Raw genomic sequence first — 26,081 nt, forward strand, 5'->3', positions numbered from 1 at the left:
ACCTTCATTTCATTTCACATTTTTTATGACCATGTGACAAATTAAACCTTGAAATCTTGCATAATCACAAGAAACATCAATGAAACAGGTCACGTTAAACCTGCAGTAGGCAGAATGTTTTTGGCATCATTGGGCAAAAATTCCATAATAACCTTTCAGCGTATTGTAGTTCAAGAGTTCCGAGAGAAAACTAGACTGAAAACATTGAAACATTTGAAATGAAAACAGAGAAATAGGCATTACAGGAACAGAATATTGATTCATATTTGATCATTTGACTGTTTGATTAGAGTTTGTGAGTGATTGACAGCTGCTCAGAGACGGCAGGCTTCAGCTCGGCTCTGGTTGGTTGTTTTCCTCCGGTCTGTGAAATCTTGCAGATGTCGTTAGGAGCACCGGAGGACACCGGAGGACACCGGAGGCATATGATTGTTTTCAGATTACCTGTCTCATGCACTACTGTCAGGACATAGTGACCGTTTTATAAATATAACTTTTTTTAATCATATTTGCTCCATTTCTACCCACTACTGCTTTAACACAATGATTTTTTTTAATGACGCCAGAAAAGTACTTCAGAAATGATGCTTTGAACAGATCATAAAACTCCTTATTGTCTTTGTTAGTTAGTTGTCTTGTATTACTGTGGGAAGCCAAACATCTTCTGGTCACACAAAACCACATTGCATAAGAAAGAAAAGAAGTGCTACACCCCTAAAGTTTATCCTGATATCCTCATCTCAAAGACTTTCTCCAAGTAACTATTAGTAAGTAAATAGATGTTAATGTATAAATACACCACTGTTTCTAAAAGAAACCATGACCTGGCACACCTGTTATTACGTACGTTCACCTGTTGCTGCACAGGACTCCCCTCGATGATGCATGCATCACAATTACAACCCTTGTTCGCCTCGTTCCCCTGCACGCGTCGGGGTTTGTCCCGTGGTGGGCTCATTCCCCTGGTGTCCCTCCCAAGCCCAGGGTCCTCCAGCTGGAGCACTGTGTCCACATGATGAGTCAGTACTGTGAGAGAGGAGCGCCTCAGCTAACCCCAATGCAGTGTTCTGATAGTCATGTTGTGTTTGTGTGTACGGGGACATTGTGGCTCTACTCTACATGCTTTTTGAGGCTGTTGCACGTGTGTCTGCCCATCTGTGTCAATGTAATATATCTGGATGTGAGTCTCCGAGGGATGAAAGCCAGTGACTGAAGGGATCCCTCCAGTGACGTTAACTGTATTTGCAACTGTCTAATTGAATCTGCGCGTGAGTTCGGGATGTGGAGAGTCCAACCCCTTAGGAACTGATCTTGTTGACCTTTGACCTTGTGCTGTTCTGGAAGGGCAATGAGCTATATCATGGGCTCAGATGTATCAGAGAGACTGATGGTTTGATGACTCGTGATTACACAGTCATGACCTTTTGGGCTGACGGCTATAGAGCCATTAACCCTGAATGTTCGTTAGTCGTCTCCTATTATATAAAATTACAGTGGGATTACACTGAAGGGAGTTTTCCTTGTTTCCTTTTCGGACTTTAGAACCAAAGTCTGGCGTGTTTTTTGATGTTTTCACGTGTGACACGATTTCCACCAATTTGCTGTTCATCGTTTATATCAGAGCAACAGACAGAAAGCCTGCACGCTGTGTCTGTGCGGTGCTTTTCGGGAGGCTGACTCACGCCAGTAACTTAATGCACAGAGTCAGCTTCTTACCCCTAACTGCCCCACTAGCTCCCACAGACATAAATTGGATGAGAAAGCGAATGCCAGGTTATATGTGGCTGAGGTAGCGGGAGCATTAAACTCCGGCCCAGGCAACCGTGTGGCTGCGCTGGAGCGTCTCCCCTGGTCAGGAGGGATTGTGACAGTTCCTGGTGCACAAACTACCGAAGAACTCTGCAAAGTAAATACAAGGCTTTATCATCCGCTGGGTCTCCGGCTACAAAAGTGCATTAAATAGTAGAGGTCAACCAATAGTGGATTTTTAAAGGCCGAAGTAATAACGATAGTTTGGAGCAGGGAAAGCCGATAGCCGATTAATCGACTGATATCTACTTTACTTCTGCAGCAGCAGATTTTTAATTAATCAGGTTTTTTTTTCTCAGAATTCATAATTCGTAAAAGAATATCCTGAAGTGTGATTTGAAGTGACTGACTGAAGGCAGAAATCAGATAAACTAAGTAATAAGTAAGTATAGCTTGAATCCACTACATCACAAATATTCAATAAAGTACATAACTCGCATAAAAAAAATATTTTAATAGAAAGTACAACACTGAAAAAAACACATACAGCAGAAAGGAAAAGTAAAAAAAGATGCACAAATAATGAAACATATTGCCCTAAAACAGTAAGCAGCAGAATAACCTTACCATTATATTAAATCAAAGCAGTTTAACCTTTGCAGCCGACTGTTTGTCTGTGACTGAATCTGGTTGTTATTATCTTAAGAACAACTGTGCAGCACAGTAAGAGTTATGTAAAAAAATGCAATGATGTAATGCTGGAAAAGTCAGACGGAGCTGGACCATGGAGGGACACTGCTCTGACTCTGTGTGCTTGTGGCAGCCTCTCGCTTCGCTCTGGTTATTTGCTGCTTACTCATACATGTCGGTCACAGACGCTCACAGTTAGACTCCACCGCTTAGTCTGGCAGTTATAGCCCTCTTACTGTATGTGGGTAATAGGCGTACTGGATTCCTGACATCTACCTCCTGTGTCCCAGGCGTGTCCTTATATGGTCAGAGTGATCAATATGACACATGTTTCATTGCAAGCCTTCTTCAAAACATCCCCTCCTTCTCTGCTCCTACTGGAGACACAAAGCAGAGGGCTGGGAGCTCCTGCTCGCCTCCTCCAGCTACATTTTCCCTCTCGCTGCAGCTGCAGCTCGCTCCAAATAAGCTCTCAACCTGCTTGGTAAGGATATCGTTCCTGGAAGCTCTTTAAACCCCAAACTAAGCATTCATGGTTGGATTTTCCTCTCAGTCTAGCTGACAATAAGCCATGCGCTATTGCGGCTTCATAAAGGGGAAAGTTCAGTGGAGGTGTCGTACTCATCCCCCAAAGCCGCCCTGAGGGACAGCAGTGTTTGGGTTCAGCTCCACTGCCTGAGCTAATGTGGGTCTGCTGTCTGACTCCCCGCTCCAACGGTTCGAGCCGGGCCACCTGCTGATTCTGCTGGTTTGGTTGGACTGCCTGGAGCCCAGACCTAACCTACATAGGGAACATGTCCCTCTTCCTAAACTGTGCTCTCACACACACACGTGCACACAAGCACAGCACAATGCTATTTACCTCCCAACCAGAACAAACCAGTCAAGTTAATACAATCCTGAAAACTGCACCTCACACAGAAGAAGGCTCACTAAGAGGATTTATTCTTCAAAAAGAGATAGGCTGTTAAATAAAGCGAGTGTGTATTTGGCGATAGCAAATTCCCTATTTGGATTATTTCGCCTCCTTCTCAGTGCTGCTTGATGGTATTTTTTAATACCGATATCCTCTTTCCACCCTGTTTGGTCTTCTAATTCCCTAAAAAGCCACGAACTTGACAGCAACCTCACTGTGGCGCTGAGCTCCGGATTCAGTGTATGTGCATTTGTGCTGCAATAAGCAATATATCAAATTAAGGATGTATTGATTGCCTGAGCTCAGAGAGGAACTCTTATTTTAATTAAGGCAATTATTATGTCACCCCTTTGCCCATCTTGCTACTGAATTTGCAGAACTAATGTTATTTCAACAGGGATAAAAGTCTGGAAAATCGTTCTACTTACTTTGAAATTTATATTTATTGTGAGCTCATACTGTTTTTCTCCCTCTCTTTCCTTTCTCCAGAGTCTGTGAGCAGGTGAGAGAGGGACACTGTCTGCCCCACTGTCCAGCGACACCATGAGCTGGAGCTTCCTCACGCGGCTGCTGGAGGAGATCCACAACCACTCCACCTTCGTGGGGAAGCTGTGGCTCACCGTGCTCATCGTCTTCCGCATCGTCCTCACTGCCGTTGGGGGAGAGTCCATCTACTACGACGAACAGAGCAAGTTTGTCTGCAACTCGGGCCAGCCGGGCTGCGAGAACGTCTGCTACGACGCCTTTGCCCCTCTATCCCACGTTCGCTTCTGGGTCTTCCAGATCATCCTGGTGGCGATGCCTTCTCTCATGTACATGGGCTACGCTGTCAACAAGATTGCACGATTAGATGAAGCCAAAGGAGGACTTGGTTCTGTTGCGGTTCGAACAGGAGGAGGGGGCTACACGCACAGGAAGCCCAGGAAAATCTGCTTTGGAGCACGGCAACACCGCGGGATTGAGGAGACCGAGGAGGACCAAGAGGATGATCCCATGATCTATGAGGTGCCAGAGATCGAGCCCCCAAAAAGGCTGCGGGATCCACTGCAACCCACACCCAGACCCAAAATCCGGCATGATGGGCGCAAGCGTATAAGAGACGAGGGGCTGATGCGGGTCTACGTTTTGCAATTGGTGACTCGTACGCTGCTAGAAGCAGGCTTCCTTGCAGGCCAGTATTTGCTGTACGGGTTTCGCGTGATGCCCGTGTTCGTGTGCTCGGGGAAACCTTGTCCCCACAGCGTTGATTGCTTTGTGTCGCGGCCTACAGAGAAGACCATCTTCCTGCGCATCATGTATGGCGTGACAGTCCTTTGCCTCACGCTCAATGTTTGGGAGATGCTCCATTTGGGGATTGGTACCATCTGTGACATTCTTCGCCGTCGGCGCTGCCCACCTCAGGAGGATGAGTACCAGTTGGGATTGCTGGGCACCAATGGAGGTGTTGAGGGTTCAGTAGCGGGGACGGGGCCTGAGGTGGGCTCTGAGGGAGGGGTGGGTGGAGATGGGGCTGCGGATTACGTGGGTTACCCTTTTTCATGGAACACCCCATCAGCTCCACCTGGCTACAACATTGTGGTAAAGCCGGAGCAGATGCCCTACACGGACCTTAGCAACGCTAAGATGGCGTGCAAGCAGAACCGGGCGAACATTGCCCAAGAGGAGCAGCAGCAGTTTGGAAGCAATGAAGATAACTTCCCCACTGGAGGGGAGGCCCGCGTAGCTTTGAACAAAGACATGATCCAGCAAGCTCACGAGCAACTAGAGGCGGCCATCCAGGCCTACAGTCAGCAGCACCGGGCAGAGGAGCAGCTCGGGGACAACCAGGACGACAAGCCCCAAAGCAACATCATCCAGGCCCAACCTCTGCCACAACCGCAGCCTCAGAAAGAGCGCAAGCATAGATTCAAGCACGGGAAAGGAGGCAGCAGCGGAGGAGGCAGCAGCAGCAACAGCAGCAGCAGCAAATCAGGAGAGGGGAAGCCCTCTGTATGGATTTAACCCCAGAAACGGTGTATATATTAGAGACTAGATGACGAGTTGTTGCAATCTTCCTTGGATATTTAAACACCAATGTGCCTTAAAGAATCCTGCAAGCTGGAGAAGATGTGTTTGTGTACTAAGGTGTGTTAAAAAAAAAAAAGACGTGATGTTGCAGCTGACAGTTAGCTTTGTCTGGGCTTTCACTGTTTAACTTGAAACATCACACCAACACAAACTGTAGGCTACAGTCTGTCGTTTACATGTCTCCTCAAGTCCTGCAGCAGATCATTGACCTCTGTTGTCCTCCCCTTCATGCTTTCTTAGGGGTTTGAACTTTGGAAAATTACTGAATGATAATGAGTTCTGTTGCAAATCAGATTGATCCCCAGATTTGGCTTAGCTCATTTTCTGGCCGCTCCTCTGCAAAGACACCGTCTCCATTAACACATTAGCATCCTAATTCTTTGGACATGAAACACAAAGGCAAAGGGATGCCATGTTATGAGTATGTTCTGGCTAGCTAAAGCTACTGTAATGGCGTTATCAAGGAGCGTCATAGTAAATGCAATAAAATGAAACATAATTTGGTGGCAGCGCCTAAAGCAGTGACTTTATAATGCAGCGAGAACATCACCTTCCTGAAGGCTGTGTCCTGTCAGTCATGTTCTGTGTCTGCTTTCTCTCCAGTGTTGATCACAGTGTTACGTTACTGTGACTTTGCATTTGACAGTGTGTTTGTATGTGTTTCCTGTTTTTAATAACTGTGTGACACCAGCTGCTGCTCAGAAAACCGATGAGTACAGCAGGTGGCTTTTTTATCCAGTCTACATCTGAAATTTCCTAAGAAAAAAATGTTCTTTTTAAGGTGCATGAGCAATCCAGTTTTTATACTTTACTCTTCAACTTCTCAGTTTCTCTCTCTGGCTCTTGAAGGCTGCTCTGCACTCCACATCTGTTTCATCTGCCTTGTAGTTGACTGCCCCCTGGTGGTATCTTCTTCGGGGCTTCCTTTAATAGGGAGTAGATACCAGTTGCCAAATGCTACCTGCATCCAGCAACACCTTAACCAGCTGTAGTGTTCCTTTTTCTATCGACAAGCCTTGTGTCAGTTAAATCCTCTCAGCGCTACGAGTTCAGTGTTAGATGCACAAGGCTGCAATATCACCACGTTGTAATGGAAAAAGGTTTGAAGCCATTACTATACTATAGTGAGACCAAACACTGTTTGTGTGATGCAAGTGTCAGTGCCAAGATTTTATGCTAGGCTGCCATGAAGCCTGGTTGTTTGTAGCTTTGGAATACTGTGGCCATGCTACTCCAATTGTGGATTAATGCCTACGTGAGACCAACCCTTTTGTAAAAGTCACCTGTTTTTGTACCACAGTATATGTATTGCTTTTTTGGACTGGGATTTAAAATAGCAAACTCCAAAATGGAGTCGATTTTTATGTTCGAGCCGGTGTTTTATACGAAAACACTCCTTTTTTCAATAACGTTTTTTGTAAAAAATAAAGAAAAAGAAAGTTCTTTTATCAATGAAATAGATGTATGGATATTTATGGTTATTGTGTTTTAAATTGCCTTCCAATTGTAAAAAATGTGAAATATGACATAGTATATTTTTATAATATGTCAGCTACAGTGACTTACTGATGTAAAGAAAAAAAAACAGACGTTTCCCTGTATGTTACAGTGTCAATATTTAATGTATGTAGCAACCCTCTGGGCTAAAAAAAAAAAAGTGTTACTCCTTTTCCAACATTGTTCTGCTGAACAGCTGTGTGTGGAAACTGGCTGATGAATCAGTTGTGGAAAAGGACATAAAGTGCCAAATTATTCAAACCATTCCAAGCTTTTGCCCACAGTGGCTTTCCAGACAAGCAGCAGTTCATTTGATGACGGTAATTTGAGAGGGGGAGCAAATCTGAAAAGCCGGCACATTATGTCCTTGATTTAATAAATCTGGTCTGAAGGATCTTTCCCAGCAACTAACTCAACAAAACATAACTCATGTGAAGTTGTGAGGCTGGACATTGTGACGTAGCTTCCTTCACATAAACACAATATACAACAGGGTGCTTGAGTAGAAAGAGTGTTTCTGATTGGTTTGTTCACCACTAGGCTCCACATATCTGTCCGCCAGCAGCAGACAGTCATAAATCCCCAGAAGTACTTCAGTCAGCTGCTCCCCAGAGCAGTGATTGACACTGGCTCCACTGACGCCGCTCCATCCGCATAAGCCACAGGTGATTTACTGAGAGTCAGTGTCAGTCCTCTCCCCTTGGGGGCCAATCAGCCCTCATTAAACTCTTCCCCAGTAAACAAAGTTTCTCAACTAAAGTATTTACTGCGTTTTGTTGAAGAGCAGGAAACAAACTGAAGCATAAATGGATAACAGGCAGCTGGTGATGGTTTGCAGCTGGAGCCAATAGAGGGCGAGTTCTTGTCAAAGGAGGGAGCACTTGAAGATTTTGAGGAGGTGCCGTGAGGGTACTGAAAGACCCCATCTGCTCAGAGTCTGCATGACTGGCAGCTTGGCCTTACATCTCCAAAACTATTCCAGGTTATGTGGCTCAGACCTGTTCTCTTTTGTCTATTGAGTGACTGAGAAAGAAAGAGAATAAGGTAGAAAGATAAAAGTGCGCCCAGTGGGCAGAAATTACTTTTACAAATATTTGTATTAGGGTTTATTCTCCTCTGCATATTGTCACTGTGAAAACCAGGCCTGTGTGTCTCCAAAATGTCACTATAGGGCTTTTAAAAAGAACAAAACACTAAAAGCAAACAGGACGCACCAATGGTTAAAGTGCCCTGTCTGATTTTGTACGGAGTCTTATATAGGTGTGCCAATGTGTGTTTTAACCTTCCTGACAATGCATTTGCGAGATGATAATAAAAAATAAGGCTGTTGGCCATTTAGGTCGGACATTTTTCTCAACCCATAAAGAGCATTTAATCCTTCAGGTTTACCAGTTTAGCAGTATGTCCATGTTGGTTTCTGGTTCTGTAAGTACACTGATTCTTTAAGGACTTGCTAACAAGGGGCACCAAGGTCAAGTCCACTATCTCGCAATGTTAACGAAAGCAAAAAATAGTTAGATCCACCAAGTTTCATGAAAATCGGTCCAGTAGTTTTTTTATAATCCTGCTGGCAAACGGACAAACAAACCAACAAACAAGCTGAACCAAAAACATGACTTCCTTGGTGGAAGTAATGAAGTACTGACAGTGTGCAGCAGGAATTCTTCTTTTGCAAGGTAGTAAAAGAAAACCAGACATGACATTAAATCATCTAAATTTTAAATATGTTACATTCACCAATATGCATTTGAGCACCCTTAAAAACACACATTGGAACTGAAACTATCTAATTATCCCTCATACCTGGCAGCTGAATGAATTATAAGTGAAAGCACGTCACACAGGGGTTGTATCAGAAGTCTTTTGTGGGTCTATTTATCAGGGATACCACAATGTCCACCCTCAGCATCTGTCTGTCTATGTAAAACAAATGTCTGTGTTCAGAAGAAAGACTGCAGTGTTTCCCTACATGTTTCTTATAGTCACCCATGTGGGATGTGACAATAAAACTAGTGGTATTACCGGTACAAACTCCGATTCATACATGCATTTGTGTGTTTTTCTATGCCTTTTGTAAAATGTACATTTCTTTGAGTGCCATTCTGGTATCCCCTGGCAAAGATTTTTTTTTTTCATATTCTTTGATGAAAATATTTGCATGTGAAAAGACCTATTTTCCTACAAAAAATAAAACAGAAATGCTTATTGAATAAAGTCTCTGCATCTTTTGTTTGGGCTCCACGGCCGAGAAAGAAAAAAAAAACGTGAGGACATAAAAAGGCTTCCCTATCTTGAAACGTTGAGTATTGTCAACTGTTCTTGTTGTCACTATGAGATCTGTGTTTGATTTTGATTGGTGGAGAGCAGCGTCTCTCTCTATCAGGAGGATTAGAGCCACACGGGCTGATGTTGTGTCACTGGCAGGAACAACACAGGAGACCGAAGAGATGTCACTTCAGCTCATGTCAGCTGTGTCATTTTGTTTGTCACTTTGGCAGGTCATTCTGTGACAGTTGAACTTTAGCTTGTGATGACAGATCATCTGAGTCTGTGAGGCTTAAAATTACATTACCAGGGACGGAACGACAAGCCTACAAAAATACTTTACTAAAGTAAAAGTAATGTACTTGTGTAGAAATGTACTCAGTTCAGTTAAAATGTACTCTGAGTAAATGTTACTGTGTTACATTTTTAAAAGGGAAAGGAGAACATATGAATATACAGTATGTAATATATATTATACCTATTAAATTACAGAAGATATTCAGAAATACAGAAGGAAATGTAGCTTAAACAACACAGCCTGATGTCCAAACCATAAATTCCAATTCTATAGATGTCACATTGCAGCCTGTGCATGCAATTGATTATCAATTACGTCCCTTTCACACATGCAGTCTATCCCTGAAAGGTTCAGACAGGGCCGGCACAGCCATTTAACAGCAGAGGCAACAACACGGACACATATGGGCTATGAACGATATAAACTCCACTGCAGCCAAAACACACTTAAAGCAAAAAAGCTGCACAGTTTTTGCACAACGTGTAGTGTGCACATACACACACAACGCAATGTTGCCTAGCATGGTACATGTCCACAGGGGTGTTTTTTATCATTTTTTATCGAGGGATCACCTCGCTTCCCAGCATTGGACGCTTGCTGGGCTGCCACTAGACACAAGGCGCTCGGCACCTGATTGGATGAACACTTTTCCTCCTGGGTTGCTGCTCCCATATTTCGAACCGGAACCAACATGGTTATTTGGAACGAAAATGAACGAAAATGTGAGTTGCAGTTGCTGAATCTGTCTTTATTTTGGATCGACAAAAGTCGCGCTGAATGCCCCTGATAAAGCATTTATAGCCTAAAGTTTGCATAAAGTAGCCTCGACCTCAACTTTAATGCCAACGTGATGGCCCGTCTCTCGAATCATGCCCTCTGTCCCACTGCACTCCTCAAAGTTTTCTCAGCATGTTGAATGTTGAATGAGGCTCTGCAGTCACATCAGGGATAATTGTCAAACAGAAACAGACAGGTGGCCCAGGAACTACCACACCCTTTTCCCGAGTGTCTCTTCTCTGCTGCAGCTGTTGATTTATCTCTTTTCTTCTATTCAATCCTCACATGGTTTACTTTTTCATGTGACTTTTGTTTTTACTCCGTAAAATGTCTAGGCAACTTTCTGCACTAGATTTTTTGAATTTTGAGGCCAACTCAAACTCTTAAGTTTTGAGGAAAACTGTCTTCATTTGAGCCAACTAATTATCTTTTGTTGAAATAACTTATCATTCACATGTAATATAACTTCAAGTTTTGAGTTCTACATACCAAGAATTTCAAACATAAGAAGTCGTGCCAACTAATGAGCTTTTTTTCAGATAATTTATCTTTCTTGTCTATAAAAAACTTTACATTTTCTACGTACTAAATAAAAAAAGTTGTGCGAACTAATTCTCTTTCATACAGATAAACAAAACCACTTCAGTTAACATGTTTATTTAAACATTAAACTGTAGTTAAACTTTATCTTAAACCTGATCAGAGGTCTTATTAGCCAGAATATCTGAAAACACCTGTGTGGGTGTTCAGCAGTATTTCAAAATACAAAAAAAAAGTACAAAAAACTACTTTGTTACAGTGACGACAGTCAATTTAATTAAACCCCTGTGCATTACAAGCTCAATATTTTTTCCAATTAGCCAATAATTTTAAAAACTGAATTGTTAATACATTTACTTATTGAATCAATCCAGACTGAACCATCAAAAATGTTCAGAAGTCATTCAGTGCTTCTTCTATGTTTTATATAAAGTATAAAGATTAATATGTCTCCTCACTCTCTTTTTTTTTCCACCGAGTTTTCCACTTTGTGTCTGTCGTCATTAGTGAGTTCACAGTCAAACTGCCTGGAGAATAGATGGCAAAAATGAAAATGGAAAGTGTGTTTTTGTGATTCTGTGAAATAAAAGACTTCACCCTGGAGAGACGAGCCAGTGGGAATGAGCAGAGTGCTGCAGCTGGATGTACAACGAGGTCACTGCCGATATGAGTGGAATCCCATGAGCAACTTGTGGCAGCGGGCTATTTTCTCCAAAAAGAAACAAACATTTCATCCCATTAATGGCCTAATTGGCCAGATGTACTATCCCTACAACAGATGTCATTTTGGAGACCGTGTGCACGGGCTACCATTATAAATTTGGGGACAGGGAAAGTGGAGTAGGACAAAGACTGTTCCAGTTCTTGCCAAGGCTTCCATGGTTAAATTTTTTTTCACGGAGTCTTTGAAAGCATCATCCAGATGTTTGCATGTTCGGTCCACTCAGTAACTGTGGGATGCCTTGCAGCAGGACACGGAGGAGAAACTTACTGAAGTGGAAGGTGCTGTAATGTATAGGCCACTGATATCACAGCTGCATTGAATATGGAAATATGGAAATATGAGGCCAAATAAACCAAAAATATTACTATGGATTCATGCATTTGCTATGAAGTGTAAAAATAGAGGAATGCATATAAAAAGTGTGCAAAATGTATAGTGTATAATCAGTATTCTGTAATGTATAATCAACCCTGTTCACTGCTAAGCTATTGCACTACATGTTTTTCTGTGAATGTGCTGGAATGGTATTTAGAACTGATAAAAGTGTCTTGTTTAAGGTCAGATGAGTACGTACTGTCCTACTAGCTAAGACTGTTGACAAAGAATGTAACCACTACCGTAACATAGCAACAGAACAGGACTATGACAGAAACAGCCCTCGCCCTATGATAAGTTAGAAGTAGGATGTGTCATAAGCAGGAGAAACAAACCCATTGGACGAAAGGACCAAACAGGATGTTGGCGTATTGTATAAAAGATCATGTATTATACCATTTGTCAGGATTTTCGCAATCTGCAGACTGTAAGCCTCATCTCTCGAATAAAGAAACAAGGAACTCAAGAATCAGTCTCTTCATTTGTTTAATGAAAAGTACTACAAAATCTATGCTAATAAATCACTGGATCATATGGTGTTCCAGACAAATATGTGGTTTGTAAAGAAATACTGCATTTTAATGATAAATGTTGGGAGGTTTCGGGACACTAAATCGCTCAAAGATACTAAATCATGGAAGCTAAGACGTCTTGAATTCCAGTCCAGCCACTAATTACATACAAAGAACTTTTTCTGATGATTATTTATTCACTTTAACTTAATTGTCCCTCTTAGTTTGTGCTGTTCTCCAAAAAAAAAAAAGCGCAAACATTCACATGAAACTAAAACTGGCTCACCAAGAGTTCTCAAGTTTGGTCATCTGCAGCTTGTATGTTATTGTTCTGGATGACAAAGATCACTGTTAAGACTTTATAAGTATGAAAGGCAATACTCCAAGTTACACAAGACACACCCAAGTCTTGATTCCAATGCAAAAGCTCCCGTGGTCAGTTACATAACTATCATTAGTAATTGATTAACACAAGGCACCACAATGTAAACCCCCACAAAGGCCTCACAAAGGATTCCCATTTAAATCAAAATAACTCCCTCCAGACTCCAGCTGCAACATTTGTGGTAATAAATACAGTTTTAGACTACAAGACTATTTACAAGACTATAGCTAATATTTTTGTTGCATCTTCTTTTCAGTGCAAATGTCTTGGCTGCCAACTCAGCATTCACTGAGAGTCCATCTCACAAACTGTATATAAGAAGTGGACGTAGTCACCGTGACGTCACCCATTGGTTTGTGGACTGCCGTTTTGAAGCCTCAAGTTCAGCATTTTGGCCATCGCCATCTTGTTTTTTTGCAACCAGAAGTGACAGGAGAGGGTGGAGCTAATGGTTATTAGAAAGAATGCTAGTTTAAGGAACTTCCACATTGGCTTCACTTTTCAGACCCTTGTCCATCTTGCTTGGACATACTTAATCCATGTCATCATGTCATCAGCCAGTGGCAAAACAAAATAAAAATAAAAAGGCCACAAGCTGCATAGGAGTGCAGAAAGTTATTATTATTAAGTTAGTATATGAAAGACTGGGCTACAAACAAGGCACTTTGCTCCTGTCCTGCCAGTTGCTCCTGAGTCTGAAAACTATTTTTCACCTGGTCGACAATCTCCCAGGTGAAGCCTGAGCACCCCCTCAGTGTGCAGCTGCAACAAGAGGTCAAACTCAGCCGGCATGGTGTGGAGTCCCGTAGCTTTTATGTCATCGTAGTAGTGGTTAGCCAGGGCATAGAGTCCTTGTGGGTGATTACTGAAGGGCCAGAACCCGTACAGATGCACATTGGCACAGTGTTCCAGCGCCAGGCTAACCATCATTATGCCGGTGCTGAGTCGTTTTCCTTTTAGGCCTTGGGAGTGCCAGAAGAGCGTCAGATTCTGGAGGTAGTCAGGGTTAAAGAAGACAGGCCGGGCGGGGCTTTCAAAGTCCTCAGTGGCGTAGACGGCCCGCAGGCACACAGGGGTGCTGAAGCTGAACGAGAAGGCGGGAAGGAGCAGCAGGGAGTTGCCGTATCTGCGCAGACTCTCCACAAAGGGACGGCGACGCCCCATCAGAGACCCAAACCTGAAAATAAACAGCAGATGTGAAGCAAGAAGACAACAGGAACATTTTAAAGTGCAGTGAGGTTCATCCTCTGGCTCACTTATTTTGGAGAATGCTTGGGTTTGCTGTCACAAGGTCAGTCTTGATGCCCACGTGTTTCTCGTAGCCATTTTCCAAGGGAGGTAGGTTGCACCTGAACAAGCAACAAAGGCGATATAGAGATCGTTATAAAGAATTGCAAAGAATGTGAATGTTAACGTTGATTAAGGTTGTCATCAGTCCACTACACTGGACACCTTTCTCACCTGATAACAAACTGAGCTGAATCAATCATCTTTCCACAGCTGCTGTTGGTCAGGATCCCTCCGTTCCCAACAACAGCACACGTGTCCCATGTTTTATTTGGGAACGGATGCTCCTGGAATTAACACCAGAGGAAAATGTATTACAAAACAACATTTATATACAGATTATATCATACTGTCTGTGAAAGACAAAGAGACATATTAAGGGAAGTTGATCTAAGGCCGATCTAATCTCATTTGCAAATGAGCATGTGTGTGTTTACTAGTTTCAATAGCTAATAATGTCAAACATTAAAGTTCCTTCCTTCTTTGGCTGTGTTGGTGGTAGACAGATGTTATTCACGTCTTGGTGAGGTCAAAAGTTTGTACTTTATGGGCTGTTCTTTTGTGTGTATTTCAAATGGACACTACTTTATTGTTCTTAAGAAGCGGGTTATTAGCCTGCTCCACTTTCTCTCATCTGCCCTGCAGGACATAACCGGTCTATTTCCACTCATTGTGCCGTTTCTTTCCACCTATTGTGACTTGTATCCTGAATCCTGTAATTAGAATCTGAACCTGACTGTCTGCATGGCTGTAGACTCTTCGGGCCCTATCTTACACGTGGCTCAAAGCGGCACACAGTGCAACTGTCAATGCTAGTTTCAGACTGACGCAGTTGTCATTTTCATGCCTAGCGCCCACATTGTGAAAGTAGCAAATGTACTTGCTCTGAAATTTAGCACCTTTAACTAGCAAAAGAGGAATTGGACATGTCCTCAATGCACTTGCACCATGCACTTTAGACCAGGGGTTCTCAACCTTTTGCAACTTAAGGCCCACTTGTGATTGTCAAAAAATTTCCGAGGACCACCTTCTCAAATAAATGAGTAAAAAACCTAACATGTTTATACAACAAATAATAAACTAGGCTGAAGATATGTGTTATGCCACTGTCAGCTGTAATGACCAAAATACATATTCTGCTTACCCTCAGTGAGACACTTGGGCTTGCCTCTGGGAAATAATGAGATCAAGTCGTGGTGGGATGGGTGAAAGGCTGACACGCAGAGTAGCATTCAAAGTTGCTTTCAGTTTGTTCCTTGCCTTTGATTTTGTGACAGTCACAATGGGAAAAAAAATTGGCAAAATAAGCTCCTCTGCAATCGTAAAGGGTTTCTTGCTACGAGCTACACGAGCAGCAACCATATAGCTAGCTTTCAAAGTGGCTTTTGACTGAGTTGTTAATGTTGTGATGACTTTCTGTTGTGCCTGAAGCCTGTCCCTTTTCCTTAGGAAATATTCTTTTGGCTTCTCGACACATCCTGGGTGCTTTGTGTTTAAGTGTCTCTGGAGCTTCGATGGTTTTAGCGCCTCATTTGACAAGATTTCACCACATTCAACACATTGTGCCTTGGGCTCAGCATCACTGCCTGCCATTATGAATCCAAATTTAATGTATTCAGGGTCATATTTCCTCACCACACGCTTCGGAGCTTTTACTGGCGCAGGGTTGTCTCCCACATCACTTTTTCGCTTTAAAAACCAATCCATTTTGTCTCACTGCATCCGAGAACGTTAGCTAGCTAACAGTGGCAAACACGTTTGTCTCTACCTGATGATGTTTGGTGTTTTACACAAGGCCTATTGAAGGAGGTTGGGTCACACTTAATCAACGCGTCTTCGGGGTACCGCACATGCGCAGTAATATCTGCTCTGCACTCGCCGAAATTGAGCCGATCGCAACGCACGACCGCAGCTCCAGTTACACTGCGCATGTGTTATACCCAATACAAGACCCGTGTCCGCCCGTGTCTCAGCCTCCTTCAATAGGCTTTGGTTTTACGGCAGCTGGCATCTTACCTCCTTTAGGTTTTACCTGTTCACTTTGCTAAATAATAATAAAAAAATAATCTAGTACCACTGCCTCCGCGGCCCACTAGATGGCGCTCTGAGGCCCACCGGTGGGCCGCGGCCCACTGGTTGAGAATGGCTGCTTTAGACCATGCACTATATTTCATTTAAACAGGGCCTTTGATATCTTTTTACCACATGGCTGCTTCATTGAACTTTGGATTGTGTGTGTACAGTCTATATACACACACAGTAGTCACTATTTGTATTATCTACTTCTTATCTTATCTTATTGTACTATTTATCTTCACTACCTTTTACTATTTTATTACTATTAATAATTAATTAATTATTTTACTATTTTTTTGCTTTGAAAACATAGTCCTCTTGTGTGACGTAGAGTTATGTACATAGCTGAGGTCATAGTGAAGATAAGAACTACATCCAAATAAACTGAAATCATCTGTGACTCAGTTACATTTATCTGTATCTGCCTTCTACCACAATTGTCTTTACTAGTTAATTGAAATTCCCTAAATGTATTCATTATATTACTTCACATTCCTAACCAGTATTGCTTTTAGAGTCATACTTTGGATTCTTACAATTCTGTCCATGTCCTTAAAAAGTAGATAAAGGTGTATATTGATGTCACATTATATTGTATGACAAGAATATAACTTGCACCAAACAAGACACCAAACAAGCATCAGATGTTGTGGTAATATTCATGAATGAGAAACAACTTACCTTTACAAAGGTGCTGAAAATCTCCGGGTTCACCTGGAAGATCTTCTTCTTTTCTCCGTCGTACACAAGCTTGGATCCCACTGGAGTGTTGGCCTGGGTAATGATGGCCTTGTCAGAACCATGGCACTTGCTGCTCAGCTGAGATCTGGGGAACCACAAGGACTTCGTTAAATCACATTCAAGACGGTCAGGAGTGTTGTTGAACAGAAAGCTTCATAATTTGCAAAATACAGAAAGAGTTAATTGAATAGACAGTTTGTTCACGTTATAAATACAAAGACACAGGTGAGTGAAAGCTGCCTGAGGTGAAGTCTCTCTGTTTTAGCGTAACTCACATGACTTTAAGACGTGTTATATTTAGACTATGTGTTTAACATTGGTCTGTAAGTTCTTCTGCTTTAATCAACACTTCTATTTCCACTTCTCCTTCCTTGTCTTTAGTTGTTCTTCTTTCTAACCATATAAAAAGCATCCTACATAGATTTTTTTTTCTTTGAAGCTCTTACAGTTCAAGGTCATGCATGAGATTAGACTTAATAGGATCTGCCCATCGATTTCCGCCATTTGTGACAAATGTAAATCAGACAAGTGAAAAGATATAAAAGAGACTGTCATTATTTGAAGGGGATTAGGTACTCCTCGTCTGAGAGCAGTACTCCATGTATAGTTTATTTAAACTACCTTTTAAATCATACATACTGTACATCCCCGGATCAACAATGTACGGCCTGTACTATGGACACTGGAGATACGGCATATCTGTGCATGCATAGACAATTATTTGCAATTCTGGTAGCATTTTTTTGTTTGTTTTTTTGTTTGCAGAATACAAAATGAAATAAATTCAAAATAAATTACCTGTATTTTTGGTAATTGTCCTCCTGCTTCTTCCAGGTTTTAGAGTAACGCTCTTTTACTTTTTTGATGACCTCCCTGTGACACACACACACAAACACATCCAAATACACAGTCAGGTGTGTAATCCCTGTAGCACTGACATGACTTGATCTGTTAAAGGCATAAACAAAAAAGGTGCCTTAAGGAGAAGAAGCAAAGTGACGACGTTTGTTCTCACTTGCAGCCTTTACAGAGGTCAGCGGGCCAGGGGGGGCTTTTCTTGGGAGGAGGCGGTCTGTGAGGTTCCACATTACTGTGGAGCGAACACAAGAGAAACAGGACAGGTGAGTAACATGTTGATGTCAGAGATAAAACAGATACTATAAGAGGCTCTGAGCCCCATTTGTCTTTGCTTCATATCAGAATGAGAATTAGCTTTATTGGCCAATTATATGTATACTGAATATATATTCAGTTTATATACTGTATATATCTATATCTAAATGTGCTGTATTGTTTGTTTCCATGCACGTTGTCATTACAAAAAACAATCTAACCAGTGAATGCTGCCTACATAGTAGAGCTCACAGTTCCATGGGAAAACTTGATTGAAGAGGCCTACGAACGTAAGAAGTTGCGCTACGCAGAGCTAGCAGCAGAAGCAAAGCAGCGAGGCTGGAACACCAAAGTCCATCCAGTGGAGGTAGGATGCAGAGGATTCGTGGCTTCTTCTACCATTAGATTGCTGAAAGAGCTGTGATGCAACGATCAGGCTCTGCGGTAGACCATCAGAGCAATCTCAGAAGCGGCTGAAAGAAGCAGCCAGTGGATTTGGCTCAAGCGGACTGATCCGGGCAGGGCTCCAAATACATCTGCATAACCCACTGGAGAACCCCCACCTGTCAGCCTTTCAGCTGTCTGCCATTCCCAGCAGTAAGGGGAATTTCGGGACACTTGGGCACAGTATACAGGCTGAGGATTGATCACCCTGCAGCTTGCCGCCTTTGTGGAGGGTGTATAGTGTTAAAAGGCCGAAACATCTGATGATACAAGGGTACACTACTGATGATTCAATTGTCCTGAAATGTCACAACCCAGGCAACCCTTCCACAAACTCTGAGAACCCCCACCTGTCAATTGTCAACCACTCTAAACAACAAGCTGACTTTCGTGGAAGTGCTCACCACCAATCGGCACAAGGGACTGATTTTAACACTACGTCCTGTGTTTTTGATTCTTTGTTGGAGTCTTGTAATGTGCAATACTGCCTGATTCCCAGCCTTCACTCTTACGATGTGTGCACCTGTAGGACTGTATGAGGGGTGTGGAGGCATCAGGAGAGAAACGGGAGCCCAAATAAGCAACTACACTTTAGAAACAAGCCCAAAAAAACGCACCCCGCAACTACCCATATTTGTAAGCGACTTTTCCGGAAAACAAGCCCACAATCACTTATTATAAGCGGACTTTGCATCTGTGGCCTTGTGGTTAAACATCAACCCGCTCAACCCACTGAGCTTCAGCCACCTCATCGAAAATGTACCCTCCCAATCCTTAGCATTTAGGAGCAGTGGGCTGCTGTGAAGCACCCGGGGAGCAACTTGGGGTTCAGGGTCTCTCGCTCATGGACACTTCGAACCCGGAATCAAACCGCCAACCTTGGTTAAAGGACGATCTTTTTACTCACTGAGCTACAGCCGCCCTAAATGTCCAGTTTAAAATCCTTTCATTTCATTTATTTACATGGTAGGGTAGGGGTGGCTCATGCTGAGCTGAAACAACCTCTCATGAGTCACTTTCAATGACTGTGTGAGGGTTTATGCAATTTCTGTTTGAAAAAAAAAAACTGCTGCTTTTGATTTTCCTCACACAGAAACTTACAATGGTAATAACACCACATCACCACTGAAAAACAAGTTAACCTGTTTTAACCTCATTTTCTAAATGTCTCTGCCAGTAACTTCCCTCTTAGATTGCTTAGTTCATGATGTTGAAATGCATTCACTCGGGGGCAGAAAAAGACCAAAGTCATTCCACACTAACTTCACCTTTCACAGCTTTGTGTCTTTTGACAAAGAGGATGACATCAGTGGAAAAACTAAATACTTCAATTTCTGCCCTATATTATCAACTGCTCCACTCTTGTCTTGTGGTCACCCAGCATGCCTCTTTATCGTTTGCCCCCACTAACACACCTCCAGCACCCAAAATACAAAAAAACATTGTGATTGGATTGAAGATAGTGTTATTCTATAGGGAGTTGGGACACACTTACTTGTCGTTGATCATGATGAGAGTGGTCAGCAGACTCCCCACAGAGCAGAAAGTGATCACCAAAGAGAAGAGTGACTTCTTCTTCAAGAGCTGTCCCCTCATACCTCTCCACTCCTGCTAACTTCAACCTCTCACACTGTGTTAATCTTTGGCCTCTCTGCTTCCTCCTCAGTTAGTCGCCTGCCCCCTTGTTTAGGCAAGTCATCAGTCTTCTCTGCACTTTCTCTCTCCTCTCTTCCTGTTTGTGTCCAGGCCAGATGAAACTGATCATCTTTTGTTGCTCCACCACATCCTACTTTAATCCTTGTCATGTCTCTTTTGGTCCACCCATCTTCTCCCCTCTGCCTCTCCCTCTTTTTCCCATGTGTTTACACAAACAAACTCATAACCCCACTTTCTAACACAGCCCCGAAGCTATAGAGCTCCACCCAATCACAGTGACTCCTAAGATTGTGCAACTCATAAAATCAGGCTTATAAAGTCAGAGGGTTGTTAAGGAAAGCTGAAGCTACAGACATTCATGTAATAGTTCATTTACTGATGAGCAGTTCCAGTGAGCAGTTACCCGCCTTGTTGAATGTGTGACATATTGGCAATAGTGTCAACTTTCATATGCTAAACTTGAGTTCTACATGACAGCACCATCTGGGTTTTGCATATTTCCTGTCATCTATGCATGCATGATTGTAAATGTTTGATGTCAAAATCAATATTTCAGTCTGTGCACACATCTTCTAGATCTGAAAGAATCTCTTCCTGGAGTGGAAACAAAACACAAATCACTCTGGATGAAAATAATTGTTATTTCTGTGGCTTATGCTTAAATCTTTGGACATTATATGTGAGAGTTCTGTGCATTTTCAACAGTGTTTTCTTCTCATCTGTCCATCTGATGAAATGCATCTGGTTCCAGGAGCTTTTGTGGGCCCTTAAATCGTCATCACCTTCTTCCTCACTTGCTATGGCTGTAACTGGTAAATGGCTTCAAAGGGAGGTGTGATGGAAGACATGGAAACACAGGTAGTGAGTACTGTAGCTTTCTCTCTCTCTCTGCCTCTTGAAAGGTGCTCAGCACTCCAAATCTGTCTCATCTGCCTTGTAGTTGACTGCCCCCTGGTGGTATCTTGCAGCTCCAATTGTGGAATAATGCTTACGAGAGACCAACCCTTTTGTAAAAGTCACTTGTTTTGACCTCTGACCTCAAGATATGTGAATGTAAATGGGTTCTCTGGGTACCTACGAAGTCTCCCCTTTACAGACATGCCCACTTTACGATAATCACATGCAGTTTGTGGCAAGTCATTGTCAAGTCAGCACACTGACACACTGACAGCTGTTGTTGCCTGTTGGGCTTGAGTTCACCATGTTATGATTTGAGCATATTTGTTATGCTACATGCAGTACCTTTGAGGGTTTCTGGACAATATTTGTCATTGTTTTGTGTTGTTTGATTGATTTCCAATCATAAATATATACATACATTTGCATAAAGCAGCATATGTGTCCAATCCCATGTTAATAAGAGTATTAGATACTTGACAAATCTCCCTTTAAGGTACATTTTGAACTAATGTGACTTAATGATGCAAAGAAAAAATATGGCAGACTTTTCTCTGTTTGTTACAGTATTATTACGACAGGCAGTCGCCACCAACAGAATCAACAGAAGCTCATGAGGAAGGCTGCCTCTGTCTCGGGGGTGGAGCTTGACTCTCTGGTGTTGGTGTCAGAGAGGAGGATGCTGCACAAACTGTAGAGCATCATGCACATTTGACTCTCACCCTTTCCACAATGTGCTGGAGCACCGTCAGCAACAGTCTGTTACCACCACGATGCAACATAGGAAATCCTTTCTTCCTGTGGAAATCAGACTTTACAACTCATCTACATCATGTAGAGAGACGGACTGCAGAGGCATTAGATGCTGAGGTGGCTCCAGACTCCATTTCAGCTCTGGATTACTGTCTCTCCGTGGATTACATCATTACAACTGTAGGGATTTGGCTGTAACAGGTTTGGTTATTAGCAAATTAATTAATAAATAATAATAGAATTATTAATATTAATAAAGATTATCAATAAACATTAATAATAAACGGGGCACCACCCTGGAATCAGGGACCAATAACCAAAACGTTAATATTGTCCCATTATATATGCTAAACTATCAATTTGGAACGTTGATTAATAATTAAATTAATAACTATAACCAGAATAGATAGTAAAGGTTGAAGGATATCGGAGTTCTTGACATAGCAGAGGTTGGCATTATTCACTCTTGTACAACATTAACCAGACCAGCGTGTATATTCCACAAACATTTATTTTACAAGATAATAAAGGTTTAAAACACATTATTTATCTAACTAAATAACTAAACTAAACAAACCAAACAAAGTGTGTAAGCATGTGTGTGTCTGTGTGTGTGTGTGTGTGTGTGTGTGAGAGAGAGAGAGAGAGAGAGAGAGAGAGAGAGAGAGAGAGAGGGGGAGAGAGACAAGATAGCTTCTTGTCTCAAGATGTCTGCCTACAGACAACAGGGCGAGCACTGTAAAACTACAAAGATGGCGGAATCAAAGATGGCCACCAACATGTCACCACATGCCTCTTTGTTCTTCGGAGCACATGTGCTCAGCAAGGAAAGAGAGGGGGGGGGGGGGGGTGATGTGGGGGTTAAGATTATCTGAAGCTGTATGTTTATGTTTAACTAATTCACAGTTTCTGTATGTGATCTTTATGTGTGTCAGATAATGCAGTGGGTTAGAAAATCTGGTTAGTTTGCATGCAAGACCTTGTTTACGTGAAGCACAAACTAAACACATCAGATGTGGCGAAGCCACCTACCCAAATATCAAATACAACTAATAATATCACGACAGTGAAACTCAATGAATAATAGTAAACATATCAATACAAGTACATTATAGAAATCAAAGTTGAACAGTCTTGCTCAGCCATGTGCAATTGCTAATGCTAAGGTAAGCCCAGTACGTTACCGATCCATGGAATAAAAGGGGTTTGTAATTCCATGTGTTGAAGTTGTGGTTCCAAGTCAAAGATTTCGTCTTTGCTGTGCTCCAATCAAGTTGTGCAGATTGGTTAGCTTGGTGCTAACTTCCTTGCGGTTGTTGCTTGAAGTTAGTAGGTAAGAAGGCAGGCTCTCGCGTCTTCTGCCTGAGGAGATCCTTGTGTTCCAATGGCTGTTTCCTAACAGGCCATTGATCAGAGCAGAGCTGCTTTGCAGCTGGAGAGCAGCAGCTCACCTCAAGCAGGTCAGCTTGGGTGAGAAGGTGAAGAAAGAAAAGAGGAGGAACAAAGACATTCCTCTGGTTTTGTCCTGGGTGAATTTCACAAGTAGGGGTGAATGCTACAGTAGCCAATGGCAGCTGAGCCCTCAGCCAATGGCTACTGAGTCTTTAGCCAATGGCTAGCTGAGCTGAGCTGAGTCCATGGTTCAAGGATCATGTTACTGAGTTCATGTGGTCACCTGCCATTTGCTGGGTCCCTACATCCCCCCTTTTGGTCTTAAGATGTGTATCATCCTTCAAGAGCAAAACAGAAGGTTGAACAGTTCACAGGTCCTTGGAAACAACCTGGGGGTTGTACAGTCCAGTCCCTGGGGACAACTCAAAAGTTGTTAAATCCATGATTGAAAAAGTTCATTCAACAGTTCATTCAATTTTGTAACGTCTGGGCAGTTCATTAACCAATTGGGCATTGGTTAAAACTATCTATCTTGGCTAAGCAAGAACAGTCCCTAAGTTACAAATAAAACCAGATAAACAAAAACAATAGCATTATATAAAATACATAACTATGTTTCTCTGTTAGTTATAAGGTTAGTGAAAAGAACAGGAATGTTAGAGGTGTTAAGTTGTTAAGGTGAGATGCGGAGAGTGTCACCTAAAACAATGCGGACAGGTGTATGACTGGTTCTGTAGTCATAATGTGGTGTCCTAAGCTAGTGTGTGCACTAGTGATCTCTAAACAAGATACTACCATGGAGTTGGTCCAAGTGTACTTGTAAAGTTGGACAGTGGTGTCTGAGTTGAGTAACTGCAAAAGAGGAAAGGAAAATTAAGGCACCGTTATCTAGCGTCAGTCTCACTGTTAGCTAAGTGTTAGCTAGTACCGTGGGAAGATAACTCTGGATCTCTCGTGCTTAACTCGTGGCTCAGGGCTGTAACGCTCCAGGTAGCCAGAGGCAGAGAGGCACTCAGAGTAGCTATCACTGTCTGCTAGATTATGTCCATGTTTTGAACCTTGTTCAGAGTCTGAACTGTGGTCAGAGATGCTGCGGTCATAGTCAGACCGGTCCCAGAATTTCAGAGTATGGCTTCTAACACTTCTGTCGTGTGAATGCCTATCTCTATGCAAATGGGGAACATGGCGTTTACGCTCAGTGTCCTTATGCAGCCTTTTGTGACCCCCCTTCGACCTGTTGTGAAGGTGGTCTTTTGAGGTGGCAGATCTGCTTGACACGTCAGGGTTTGAGCTGGTGGGCTCAGTTGGTTTGCAACCCTTTTTGGAGATGACCAGAGATTCCCAAGCTATCTGTGTCATCTTCCTTATCTCACACAGTGAGGGGTTACCCTCATGCGTCCTGACTACGACGTGCGTGCGTACACAGGGGTGCAAGTTCTGCAAAAACAAGGACTTGAAGAAGGCGTTTTCTTCTAAGCCTGGCACATTCTTACCTTGGAAGTATGCATGCCTTAAATGTTTGTAGTAATCTCTAGGATTCTCACTACGTGAATGTTTAATTTGAAGGGCTGCAAACATGGCTGAGTTCTCGTCAGCAGTAAAAGAGAATTCTTCTATCAATGCATGACGAAGCTCACTATAGTCATTTCTGACCATGGGAGGTTGTGACTGTATAAACTTGTGCACAGCTTTAGAGCTGGTTTTCCACACAAGTTTAACTTTCTCCCTTTGGGTGGCGTGTGTTAAGTCAATTAGATTGTGATCTAATTCCCTAAAATAGTCATCAATGTGATGATCACAGTTGTCTGGATCAAAACATTCAATGTCTTTAGCTATGAAATCAAGCACTTCATGGCGGGGACCCTGGGTGGTCCTTTCTGCTGAAGACAAGACTAAATTAGCATTACAATGCACTGGTGCATCACATGCTAATGTCCTCTCTGGCTGAGAAGCAGAGGCTGGACAGCTGTCATCACCCTTGTGACAGAGTGGAAAGGAGGCTGAACAGGCTGAACTTTTGGAGGGAGGAGCACAGAGGAAAGTGTCATGTCTCAGTGGCTGAGAAGAACATGTGGCAGGATATCTTCTTGAAGATAAACTACATGTGTCTTCACTGTCAGTTTCAGAACAATAAGTAGTCAGGTAGCTGTTCACTCTTTCTCTCAGCCGAGGTTGAGGAGCTGACTTCATTCCCAAGGACTTTGAGTCGGTTGGAAATCTTTCACTTCTGAGTGGAGAGGGAGTTAACCTCTCATCAAGTGAGGAGAGTGAATCTGAGTAGCCAGAATCACAGTGACTGACAGACTGTGGTGGGGAAAGACATTCTAATCTAAGCCCTAACAATTTCTCTTTGTATTGAAACAGATCTAACTCTGCTGAATGCAGGTCTTCTAAGTAACACATGGCTTTCTTATTAGCTGTCTGAACTTCATGGAGGAGATCAGCACTTTGCGTTCTTAGGCTATCTACCTCTTTTCCTAGGGCTGCTTTACTCTGAATGGCAAGACTGGTTCGCCTGCGGAAAATCAGAAGTAAGCATTTCAACAATGAATCGTTGGATGCGGTCTGCGCATCACACCTGTCTGTGAGGAGCATTTCTATTTCTTTCCTGCACTCACTGAAACTCAACCTGCTGATGAGTTCAGGGCAGCCAGGGTTTAGGCTCTGTGCTAGGGAAGAAATAAAAAGCTCTACACAGGGGTTATCCATTGTTATACCTGGAATGGAGGGTGAAACTAAACTGGATGTCTAGTACAAAACAAAACAATGTTGTTGGCTATGGTGTTGCGTTGGCAGACACTTGTAGTGTAGTTTGGGGAGGTACACTAGCCTAACAACAATGCACTGGCCTACACTATGGGGGGTAGCTCCCTGTGGAGGAGGGGCAGCTACAGCACCAACTAGTGACTAGTGGGCATCAAACAAAA

The 26,081-nt window shown here is 42.7% G+C and overlaps 2 protein-coding genes across 7 annotated transcripts in view; one reads left to right on the forward strand and one right to left on the reverse strand.

Annotated features, from left to right (window-relative positions):
* Nucleotides 1–9,133, forward strand: part of gjc1 (gap junction protein gamma 1) — a 53,230-nt gene extending 44,097 nt beyond the window's left edge. For all 3 annotated transcript variants that reach the window (XM_074656276.1, XM_074656274.1, XM_074656275.1), the window contains one exon: nucleotides 3,845–9,133. In XM_074656276.1, coding sequence (XP_074512377.1) covers nucleotides 3,899–5,356 — 1,458 coding nt within the window. In that variant the 5' untranslated portion in view covers nucleotides 3,845–3,898 and the 3' untranslated portion in view covers nucleotides 5,357–9,133. The remainder of the gene's footprint in view (nucleotides 1–3,844) is intronic.
* Nucleotides 9,134–12,367: 3,234 nt separating this feature from the next.
* LOC141780856 (alpha-2,8-sialyltransferase 8E-like) lies at nucleotides 12,368–20,375 on the reverse strand. 4 transcript variants are annotated; one of them, XM_074656285.1, is made up of 8 exons: nucleotides 19,952–20,375; nucleotides 18,265–18,430; nucleotides 17,915–17,989; nucleotides 17,698–17,772; nucleotides 16,840–16,984; nucleotides 14,257–14,369; nucleotides 14,052–14,144; nucleotides 12,368–13,972 (listed from the first exon to the last, which is right to left on the reverse strand). In XM_074656285.1, exons 2-8 carry the CDS (start codon nucleotides 18,270–18,272, stop codon nucleotides 13,498–13,500), a joined length of 984 nt encoding a protein of 327 aa, XP_074512386.1. In that variant the 5' UTR covers nucleotides 18,273–18,430; nucleotides 19,952–20,375; the 3' UTR covers nucleotides 12,368–13,497. The 4 variants fall into 4 exon arrangements, with proteins under 4 accessions (XP_074512386.1, XP_074512384.1, XP_074512385.1 ...); XM_074656283.1 differs by having other exon boundaries at nucleotides 18,265–18,451; nucleotides 19,952–20,043; XM_074656284.1 differs by having other exon boundaries at nucleotides 18,265–18,485; nucleotides 19,952–20,015.
* Between the last annotated feature and the right edge of the window lie 5,706 nt (nucleotides 20,376–26,081).

This window comes from Sebastes fasciatus, chromosome 13 (genome assembly GCF_043250625.1).
Source record: "Sebastes fasciatus isolate fSebFas1 chromosome 13, fSebFas1.pri, whole genome shotgun sequence".
Taxonomy (NCBI): Eukaryota; Metazoa; Chordata; class Actinopteri; order Perciformes; family Sebastidae; genus Sebastes; species Sebastes fasciatus.

What these genes read in the sequence shown, in the direction of transcription:
- LOC141780856 (XM_074656282.1), bottom strand. Translation starts at nt 20,052, where the DNA reads ATGAGGGGACAGCTCTTGAAGAAGAAGTCACTCTTCTCTTTGGTGATC. An exon ending in GACAATTACCAAAAATACAG is followed by an intron (nt 16,985 to 17,697) that starts GTAATTTATTTT and finishes GTGGTTCCCCAG; the next exon opens with ATCTCAGCTGAGCAGCAAGT. An exon ending in TTTTCAGCACCTTTGTAAAG is followed by an intron (nt 14,370 to 16,839) that starts GTAAGTTGTTTC and finishes TGTTAATTCCAG; the next exon opens with GAGCATCCGTTCCCAAATAA.